General features: G+C 37.9%; 1 protein-coding gene, 1 long non-coding RNA gene and 1 other non-coding gene across 4 annotated transcripts; 2 read left to right on the top strand and 1 right to left on the bottom strand.

Moving 5' to 3' along the window:
- Positions 1-345: 345 nt before the first annotated feature.
- LOC132851341 (keratin, type I cytoskeletal 50 kDa-like) lies at positions 346-2,765 on the top strand. 2 transcript variants are annotated; one of them, XM_060878179.1, is made up of 7 exons: positions 346-978; positions 1,135-1,217; positions 1,316-1,472; positions 1,553-1,714; positions 1,867-1,992; positions 2,168-2,388; positions 2,553-2,765. In XM_060878179.1, exons 1-7 carry the CDS (start codon positions 409-411, stop codon positions 2,641-2,643), a joined length of 1,410 nt encoding a protein of 469 aa, XP_060734162.1. In that variant the 5' UTR covers positions 346-408; the 3' UTR covers positions 2,644-2,765. The 2 variants fall into 2 exon arrangements, with proteins under 2 accessions (XP_060734162.1, XP_060734154.1); XM_060878171.1 differs by having other exon boundaries at positions 2,550-2,765.
- Positions 2,766-7,751: 4,986 nt separating this feature from the next.
- LOC132842985 (uncharacterized) lies at positions 7,752-8,310 on the top strand. Its single transcript, XR_009648086.1, has 3 exons — positions 7,752-7,809; positions 7,898-7,948; positions 8,270-8,310. It is a non-coding gene; the product is annotated as an uncharacterized LOC132842985 (long non-coding RNA).
- Positions 8,311-9,687: 1,377 nt separating this feature from the next.
- LOC132857130 (U1 spliceosomal RNA) lies at positions 9,688-9,858 on the bottom strand. Its single transcript, XR_009649490.1, has one exon. It is a non-coding gene; the product is annotated as a U1 spliceosomal RNA (small nuclear RNA).
- Positions 9,859-10,964: the final 1,106 nt, after the last annotated feature.

The raw sequence follows: 10,964 nt of genomic DNA, 5'->3' as shown, positions 1-10,964 counted from the left end.
TATTTCACGTTCACTCTGCAGAAGCAAAGCTGTGAAAGGTTTTCATTTATAAACGTGCCTTAGGGGTGGATATATTTGTGATGTCAGGAATGTTGGCCTATATTCATATTCACCCATGTCTCGTGTTAGTACTAGTCTTTTCATGCACCACAGTATTATAACGGAATATTTTCATCTGAGTGATAATTGCACAACTTTGAATGCATTCTCCTGCCTGAACACCTTCAGCTGCAAGGTCTTCTGCCCCTGGCCATATTATGGGTGGAGTGTAAAGAGGTGCTTTTTCTCCCCACAAACCCCTTCACCCTCCCCTCGGCAGGGCAACATATAAAACTCTGACTATAGTCTTAGATCTGCAGTCTCTCTCCATCACTCAGCAAAGAGCCACTTCTTCTCTACAGCGCAACTATGACCAGTTTTATGACCTCAGGTGTTTCTTTCAGTGGAGGCTCCTTTCGGGGACCCAGTGTCGGTGGATCCTCTCGGTTTTCCTCGATGAGTCTTGGCAGTGGCCGCAACTTGGCGGTTGCACGGGCCCCCAGCATGTATGGTGGTTCTGGAGGATCTGGTGTGCGCATATCCACTGCCTCCAGTTCCATGCGCAGTGGTGGAGGTGCTGCAGGCCTTGGTTTTGGTGGTGGAAGAGGCTATGGCTTTAGAGCCGGTGGAGGAGGCTTTGGCTTTGGAGCCGGTGGAGGAGCTGGTGGAGGAGCTGGTGGAGGAGCTGGTGGAGGATCTGGGTTTGGTTTTGGTGGGGGTTTTGGTGGTGAGGATCTGGGCTCTGTGACAGTCACTGAAAAGGCCACCATGCAGAACCTGAATGACCGTCTGGCATCCTACCTGGAAAAGGTACACACTCTGGAGAAGGCCAATGCTGACCTGGAACTGAAGATCAGGCAGTTTGTGGAAAACAAGGCCTCCCCTACTGCCCGAGACTACTCTGCTTATGAGGCCACCATAAAGGACCTGCAAGAAAAGGTACCATATATAGTCATTTAACTTGGTGCATAGATTTGTCTATGAATCAAATATAATTCTATAAGAGTTTGAAAAATGTTATAGTAGAGACATTTGCCTACATAAAAAATGAAAGCAATAAGTTTTTGCAAAAGATTTATTTAAATGTTTCTACAGATACAGGATGCAACCAGAGACAATGGAGGCATCTACCTGAGCATTGATAATGCTAAACTGGCAGCCGACGACTTCAGAACCAAGTAAGTATTCAGTGTTTTACATAATCCTCACAAAAAATTGGACAGATAAATGGCTGTCTTCTTGTTTGTTTTCTGAGAGACTCTGTGTTCCTGCTCAGGTATGAGAATGAGTTGGCAATGCATCAGTCAGTGGAGGCAGACATTGCTGGGCTTAGGAGGCTCCTGGATGAGATGACACTGTCGAGATCAGACCTGGAGATGCAGATCGAAGGTCTTAAGGACGAGTTGATCTTCCTCAAGAAAAATCATGAGGAGGTGAGCGCTCTGACAGCAAAAGCAACTACATTAATATTTTATGATATTAATTCTCATACACATTCACACTTTCTAACTAGGAACTGGAAGCGATGCGCGATACCATGTCAGGTAGTGTGAGTGTGGAAGTGGACGCAGCACCTGGGGAAGACATGAATCGTGTCCTGGCTGAGATCCGTGAACAGTATGAAGCTATGGTTGCCAAGAACCAGCGTGAACTAGAGGGGTGGTTCCAGGCCAAGGTGAAGGAATCATTAGAATCATGTAATATTTGAAAACAACTGTTTTCTGTACTCCTGATACAGACTTAGATTTTCAGCATGATCCTATTTTTTAAGCTAAAGATAGTAAACATTAGCAGGAACATACTGCTTCAACTACTGATTCTTTGCAGAGTGATAATCTGAACAAGGAGATGACTGCCAGCACAGCAGATCTAGAAACATCCAAGTCAGAGGTTAATGAGATCAGACGCACTTTACAAGGCCTGGAGGTTGAGCTACAATCCCAACTAAGCATGGTAAATTATAAAATATTCTATTTGCAGATTATGACTTTTTAATGCAATTTTAATAATATTAAATAAATAAATAAATAAATAAATAAATAAATAAACAAAAAACAAAAAAGTTTTTCTAACACTATCACTTTTCCAGTGCCATTCCCTTCATTATTTTAACCCAATCCTCCCACAGAAAGCATCTCTAGAAGGCACTCTAGCAGATACAGAGAACCGTTACTCCATGAATTTATCTAGACTGCAAACTCAAGTAACAGGAATGGAGCAGCAGCTGATGGACCTCAGAGCTGATATTGAGAGGCAATCTCAGGACTATAGGCTTCTGCTGGATATCAAGGCCCGGCTGGAGATGGAGATTGCAGAGTACAGGAGGCTGCTGGATGGAGAGGTTGATAGGTGAGAGCAGATGCTAAATAAAAGAAACTAACCCAGACCATGCCTTTGTAAACGATTTTGATTGTTTTAATCAAACGATGTATTGCAAATCATTAATGTTGAAAAGAATTTCCTTCACCTGCTACACCATCCTAAACCTATATCTGTGTTTCTCATCGCAGCAGCGTCAGTACAAACACCAGTAAAAAAGTGAAGGTGAAGACCATTGTGGAAGAGATGGTTGATGGGAAAGTGGTGTCCTCAAAAACTAATTAAATCCATTCACATACAGCAAGTACAGCAAGCTACATTCAAATACAGCAAGAGTTATATGAACCATGTGAGATGATCTGCACTAAAATATGAAAATAAAATGACTCCCTGACACAATGACACAATGACTCTTGCTTTTCATTACGCCGAATTTCACACATAATAACATAAGTACTTGTCCACTGTATGATCTACAGATGTTTTAAGGTAAGATGACAAAACAAGATGCCAGGTATTCTAAAGAAAGTTTTCTAAAATCATAGCGTATAACCCAAACATTTTCACTATGTGATACTATGTGATAGGAATACTATCCTACTACACTACATCAGCAGATGTGTGAGAACACACATGATCAAAAAAAACATGGAAACATGATTTTGTTGCATTATTTAACACTAAGAAGATCGACCTTTGGTCTGAATATTCCTCTGGATGTGTTTTGGAAAGCTCTTCAATTTTAAGTAATAAGATGATCTAGTAATGCATAAAAATATGGATCGTCTTGCACATCACCAAGGTACATATGTTATGTTATGTTATGTTATGTTATACTGTATTGCAGCATGGTGGTGAAGTCGGAGACGTTTTACATGATTGTGTAGGTTTCTGAAAGGTTCTCCAGTTGCCTCTTACTGTCCAAAAGCACACAGGTAGCTGGAATGTTGGTAAATTGTTCTATAGTAAATTGCCCATAACAATTATATTATATTACGGTACCTTGCAAAAGTATTCATACCCACTGAACTTTTCCACATTTCGTCACATTACAACCACAAATACAAAAGTATTTTATCGGGATTTTATGCGATAGAGCAACACAAAATGGCACAATTGTGAAGTGGAAGGAAGATGATGTCAATTGGTGTCAAAAGTGAATACTTTGTAGAACCAAGATTCACTGCAATTATTACAGCTGATACTCTTTTGGGGTGTGTCTCTAACAGTTTTTGAACATCTCAAGAGTGAAATTTTTGCTAAATAATTTTCAAATTCAATTATTCTATAGCAAAATTAGTAAATAAAGGAGGGAATGAAAAAATGGAATTTTAGTAAATTTGTTATTAACTGTGGCGTGTAAAGACCACAGTTGTTTAGAGGTGTGGCTGGTTTGTGTTGTTTTTATTACAATATTGTGCAATACTGGAGAACAGGCAGCAAGGTGAGTCCCTGGAGGCTGCAGGAAAACAGACAGCATATGTGCTGTAGTACCAGTTATTGATGACTGTGCATTATTGTCAGTTGTTGCTCCTTTAAAGGAGGTGAAATTTTCTATTAAAATCGCCAATGGCCATAACAGATAAAAAAAAAAAAAAGAAGAGTGCCAGTGAAGGAAGTAAATTGCTTGCCATAGCTTTATTGTTCTTTAAGATTAATATTTAATTAAAGTCGGGTTGAGGATAATTTCAAGTATTGAGTATAGTGAGTGATGTGACATACAGCTAAGTATGGTGACCCATACTCAGAATTCTTCTCTGCATTTAACCCATCGAAAGTGCAAACACACACCGTGAACACACACCCGGAGCAGTGGAAAGCCATTTATGCTGCGGCGCCTGTGGAGCAGTTGGGGGGGTTCGGTGCCTTGCTCAAGGGCACCTCAGTCATGGTATTGCCGACCCGAGACTCGAACCCACAACCTTAGGGTTAGGAGTCAAACTCTTTAACCATTAGGCCACAACTTACCCCATATTGCTATATATATCGATATACATCTATGGATAAAATGGTTGCAGTCTTACAATGTTTCACACTGTTGGTACAGCAAACAAATATATGAAGATGTACATTTGCATCTCTCTTTGGTTAGCCTGAGAAACAAAGAGCAAATACTGTGTACTTCACAAGACCTCTGAAAATGCGGAATCTAGCACCAAGACGTTAGCATCAGATATTTTATTTACCGTAAACTGTGAGGTGAGGTCTCTACAGATCAAACTTTGTCCAGCACAGCCCACAGATGTGATTTTAGAATTGAGGAATTTCAAGTCAACACCTTGAACTCTTTGTCAACAAGATAGTCAAGTCATCAGATTTGTTTTTTTTTGTTCCTGTTCTTAATCCTGGTTCACCCTGAAATGCAACCCCTGATAAATAAACCCCTCATAAACCCCTGATATATAAACCCCTGAGAACTGAGACGAAGACTACGTGTCCGTTGACAGTAAAGGAAGGTCTATATAGATATATATTTCGTATAAATCTGTACAGATTTCCTCTCAGCTCATGTTTATGCCTGTGTTAGGAATAAATTCTATTAGGAATCTTCAGGTTGTGTAACCGGTTAACATGATATAATAGCATATAATATATAATAATAAGTGTATATTAGCATCCTCGTTCTCAACAATGCACTCCTTCCTTGCTCTGAGCTCTGCAGATAGACCTGATAGGTGGAAAGAACTGGCTTTATCATGGTGTGTTCACAAATCAGTCATTAACTTGTAGTCACTGTCTCACTCCTTTCCACTGACTCTAACACTGTGATCTTCTTTTCATTTTGTTCCAAGACAATTGTGTTAACCTTTTTAAAAGTAGCTCTTAAATCTTAAAATATGTTTTTATAAACATGTTCTCAGATTGATTGCTTTAAAAAAGACATAAAAAAAGACAAAAAAATTAAGTAAGCACGTTCATGGCAAAACTGTGATTGATGCAGCGGATTATTCTTCTAGGCTATTATAATCACTCCAGACTGAAAAAAAATAACTAACCTTTGAATTCTCTATAAAATAAAGGGAAAGAAAGGAAAAAAATAACATACATAATAATCTTAAAAAAAAAAAAAAAGCACAAATCCTGTCAGGAAAATACAATATTCTCTTCACCTGCTCAGTGTTACTCTTACTCTTGTTATGTTAGCATAAATCAGCTGGAGCTTGAACTCCAGGTACATGATGATATTTTTGTTGGAAATTTGCAGATTTTTGTGCAGAGTCAGTGGCGGTGTCTTGTACACTGGAATTAAGGGACATGATCTGTGGAGACATGTTCAAGCAGCAATAATGACTATAATATGACTATAATGCCATGTATAATGATACATGCCATGTTACAGACATCCCTCTACAAATACTCTATAAATGTTCAATGGGATTCAAGTCTTTTCCTGCTTTCTCTTCTAAGCCAGTCAATAGGCTAGGTCATGTAAGGCCTTCTGGCTGTATGTTTAGAGTTGTCTTGTTAAATTTGTCCCAGATTTAGTTTCTTGGCTTTTGAGATTAAATAACTTTACATCAATTCATTCGTGCGTCATTTGAAGATACACGATTCCACAATATTGTGTAAGTTTCCAGAGAAACAGTTCATACCTTGATGAGCTCACATTTGTATTTTGGTGTGCTTTTCTGTTTATCATACACATGTTACATTTATGACATTTGCCAGATGCTCTTATCAAAAGCGACTTACTTTTATCTCATTTATACAGCTGAGCAATTGAAGGTTAAGGGCTTTGTTCGGGGCCCAGCAGTGGCAGCTTGGTGGACCTGGGAACCTTCTGATCAAGAGGCCAAGTCCTTAACCACTGAGTTACCCACTCACTTCCCCACAATGCTTCTTTCTCCAAACACCACAGGCTTTATGACTATATATGAACATATGCGCTGAAAGCATATAAAATAAAATAAAAAATACATTTCCCCTCACTGTATGAAAGGATTAATATCCCATTAATATTGGTTTAACATTATCAGTAACATTTACTGTAACTCATGGATGTAGAATAACCTCATATGGACAATGAAGAAATAATTTTGGCACCCCTAATCTTGAAGGTGCTTGAAGGAAAAAAAAATCTGGATAGCATTATTTCCTCCAATTTAGTATAGTGTTATTGTGCATATAAGTCATGTAGGTTGGCAGCGCACTGCTTGGCAAGGATAGGGCTGGGCTCGATGTATCATGGAACACTCATTATGGTTGTAAAGTGATATTTTGCATACAGGAAACCACCTGGCACAACGGTCCTTCAGCCTTTACGTGTTGTTGCAAGCTTGAAAAACAATATTCTGGTTTAATTTGAAAGAAGAGTAATTAAATTTGTTTGGATGGAAGATGTATGGAAGCCAGCTACTCCATGGACCCTCCAAAATGCATCAACAGCTGAAACTATTTACAGAAAATTGTACATGACAAGGGCTTTCTTTAAACAAAGATTACTAGACCACCCCTGGATAATGATACATATCTACGTGTTATGTAAATAAATATTTGAAACCACTAAACACAAAACGGTGATTAGATAAATACAATGTAATGTGTTTGTGTCTGCAGTCAGGTGTGGGTGTGATCATACCACGCTCTCTTTGGATTCACGTTCAATCTGCAGTTTGTGGAAGTGGGTCTTAAACCTTCTGACTTCCCTAGTCATATTCATCATCATTCTGCTCAATAAACGTCTTTTCCATACCAGACATCTATAAATCACACAAATGTACGTTATTCAAACAACTTCTGAAGACACCGAAAATGACTTTTCTCTGATTTATTTGGTGTACCTTTTTTTGGTACCAAACCTCCATGTCTTTATGATTCTAGGCAACCACGTACTTATAGTGTTCACGAATCTTTGTCAAAGTCTCAATCAGGTCTGTAGATGGTGCTGCATCTAAAGAAATGCTCACCTGGTGTCCAACCAGTGCTTGTATCTCAGCTTTCTCCTAAAAGACACATCAAAAAAGACACAGCTTCCTGTGATATTTATGGATTTAACACGGACATCAATTCAGCTCAATTACAATGGAAGATGAAGAAGAGTTGTGAAGATATATTAGATATGAGGAGTGGAAAGTTGTTTAGGTTTGTGCGTATGTGGGTGGAGAGCTTTTAGATTATGCTAAGATTCACGTGCGGACTCTTTTTATTGGACGTCGATAAAGTCCAGAAGTGCTTTCTCTTAAAGCATATGTGTCATCTAAATGTCTCTAGTAGTCTGTTCCTTTCAGTCGGGAAGTTATTGAGAGATGATTAGGAGATAAAAAGAAAACTGGACAAAGAAACAAGACCCACAAACAAAACTAAAAACAGATGTTGTGAAAACAAATATGAAGAATTAAATCAGACCTAATGTTTAAAAAATATTCAGTCCCTTTACTATGATTTAGGTGTTATCCCAACTGTTATGCACCGATGAACAAGGCAACAGCTATTCACTAAACTCAATCTCAAGTACAAAGTTTGTTACCAAAAAATAAAAAAAACGTGCAAGTTTCTGAAAAACACACGTGGTAACTATGTGATTATGAATATGTTTCAGGACTAAAGCTGGTACTACAGAGTGCTCTCTTCATATTGATGTCATGATACAGTGAGTTGCCAATAGCTGCAAACAGAAATCTGTATTAAGAGAAAGAGTACTAAAATAACTATTTTTTGAGAAACTGTTTGTTTTTGTCTTTGTTCCTGCACAACTTTTTTTTTGTTTGTTTGTAAAATTAATATTTTACTTGTGCAAACTTCTGAGATTAATCCCGGTGCTTGCACTGAAACATGTTGCATTATGACAAAAGAGGTTCACTGTCTAATTGTTTGGGCTTCTTCTTTTGGCCAGTGTTGTTAATCAGATCAGCAGGATGATCATAGGAGGTAAATAATTTCAAATTCATTTGTATATTTTCTCAATTCACAGCTAAAAACCTCCAGTAGACCAGATGTGCACTGACCCCACCCATCTTCTTCACTTACTGCCGTAAGGGGGCGGAATGAAAACTCAAATCATCCTGGAAGAATTGCTTGTCTAACCAGATTCCAGTCAGCATTATCTCCTTTCATTAACTTTCACCCACATACTATATGCGCTTTTATTGCTCTGCATAAACTACACTTTTAATATAGTACTCTATGATTTTTTATGGCTATTGAAATGAACTAAATCATAAATCTTTCATGACATGACTGTGTTTCCCCACAATGATTCACAATGACTACCATACGTTAAACCAGAATTCTAGCTTAATTTACTGTTTTACATCGACTACGTATTTTAGGCACACTTTTTGTATCTAGCAGTAACTGTCTTTGCTCTTCTTTCCACCATATTTCTATGGCTTTACTATGATGATTACAGTATGTCCACTGTTATAGTATGAATAGAAATATGATGGTCATACAGTCATAGTAACCATGGCAACCATGGACACAGTAAACTATGTTTTTTACCGAACACGGCTTTGGTATGTCAAACAGAACCCAGCTAATGCCAAACAAATTTCTATTTCGTGTAAATGTTATGTGAAATGTAGTGTTCTGAAATAAATGATGTGATTGTCAGTTTGAGAGCGAATGGAAGGGGAAACTGAAAAAAGAGCAGATTAGAGGAGAGCAAAAACACCCAAAAGGGGAAAGGGAAAGAGTGCCACATTAGTCATACACTGCTTCCCTTGTAGAGACCTCAGTGTTTTGGATAACTATGTTTTTTTGACTTGGCTGAAAGTTAGTATGAGAACCAGTCTATATTTGAACCTTGTAGTTAGATCAGATTCTTTTACAGCTTAAAGTTTAATCCTTAAACCATATGTACTGTTTCTTATAAGTTAGGTGAGATCAGTGATTATGTCTCTTAACACATTTTTACACTTTAATTAAAGATGAGATTGATGCTTATTACTTTTGGTCAAACCAGTTGCCAAAGATTTTATTTTAAGTAGAAGTTTTCAAGGATTAAAGAAGTGGATGAAACATGCACACTGCACATTCCAGGGTATATTTGTGTGGAGTTTAGAGGCAGCGCTGGAATGCCAGGGCAAATATGAAGATGGACACACCTTTCTTTACAGTTAAAGAGATAGCCATATCGTGTTAAATGGATTCATTGGTGAAATCCTTCAGACATGTAAAAAGCAATAATATACAACAGGAAAAGGTGTCTGAGTATTATAATATAAGACATTAGCCCTGACTTACTGCCCAGTTGATGCTTAAAAATGTATGCCTTGTTTATTATACTGTATGACAAACCTAATAGAACAGGAGCCTTTATTTTGACACATATACATTATAGCAGAGGGTTAAGGTGGCAGATTGAACCATGATCTTCTGATCAACAACCCAGAGCCATGACCGATTGTGCCTCTACTGTCACAATCAAATGATACAGTCAAGATTCTCGCATTTGGGGAATTCGCAAAGTTTAGTTCAGTAACACCGAGTGCAATGGCTGAGCCTCACTTTGGGCAAACCACCTCCTTGACCATGGTATTGCCCCTGCCAGGTAAGTATGTATGGTGGGGTCATTTAAAGAATTATAAATAAAAATGAGAAATAAAATTAAAATAAATGACAAATGTCTGTACCTCCTTATGGGTATTCTGAAGAAGGATGCGCTCCTCCATCTGGCCATCAGCGGGTTAGAGTAATCTCATCCATGTACTTTCTGCTGAAGGCAACGTCCATCTCCACTGTCTTAAGGAAAGATAGCTCTGTCTCTTACCTGAAGTCATTCGGTATGAGGATTATTAATGGAATAAAATTTTAAAAATAATAATACTTACATGCTTATTCTAAATGCACACATATTGTTCACTGACATGTTTCTGAAATCATCAACAGCTAGACTGACATTTAGAATTTTTTGAGCAGTCTATTTATTGGACTTCAACATGTGGTGAATCTGGAATATTAAGAAAATATTCTCATCATTGACAGCCATGTTGTTTATGCTAGGCACCCTTGAGAGCTGTTAAAGAACAGCGTCAAAAATGGATATAATATGTTAATAAAAATTAGGCAAAAACATTGTCATTTTAGAGCAGGGGTAGAGAATTGTACCCTATTAAATTCTGGATGCTCTTGCACCAAAGCAGGTGCACATCTGATACAAACCCACAGACAAAAATGTGTGCTACTGTGCTTGACAAAAATGCATGTAGCCGTGCTGTCTGCCGCAAGATATCGTATGCCCTTGTTCAGATAAGATACCTAAGATGCATACTCTTACACACTTTACATCTGTAGCATCGTTTCATTTAATATCAAATGACTGCTATCATTTTTTATCCTTTGGAAACAGCTCTAAAGCGTAAAAGTGTAACTATTGCCTTTTCAGTTTGTGTAGCAGTTAGTAAATGTAGAAATGCCACTATATGGTACATTAATACTTTACAATTTCTAAAACATTTAAGGCCAGTGGAAAAGAATCCCAGAGACAAAAGCAAAATCAAAGAGTGATTAGTTAAGGATGATTAGTGCAAAAATAATCAATGATAAATGAATATGAGCCTGCAATGTAATATCAGAGTAAATGTTAAACTTGAATACACAAAATGCGCAGTGGCAGTTTTTGGGGCAGTTAGACGGTTTATTAGATAAAAAGAAAATGGTACTGT

Source organism: Tachysurus vachellii, chromosome 1 (genome assembly GCF_030014155.1).
Source record: "Tachysurus vachellii isolate PV-2020 chromosome 1, HZAU_Pvac_v1, whole genome shotgun sequence".
NCBI classification, from domain to species: Eukaryota; Metazoa; Chordata; class Actinopteri; order Siluriformes; family Bagridae; genus Tachysurus; species Tachysurus vachellii.
The sequence above is the reverse complement of the archived record's forward strand: the minus strand, read 5'-3'. Positions and strand labels throughout refer to the sequence as shown.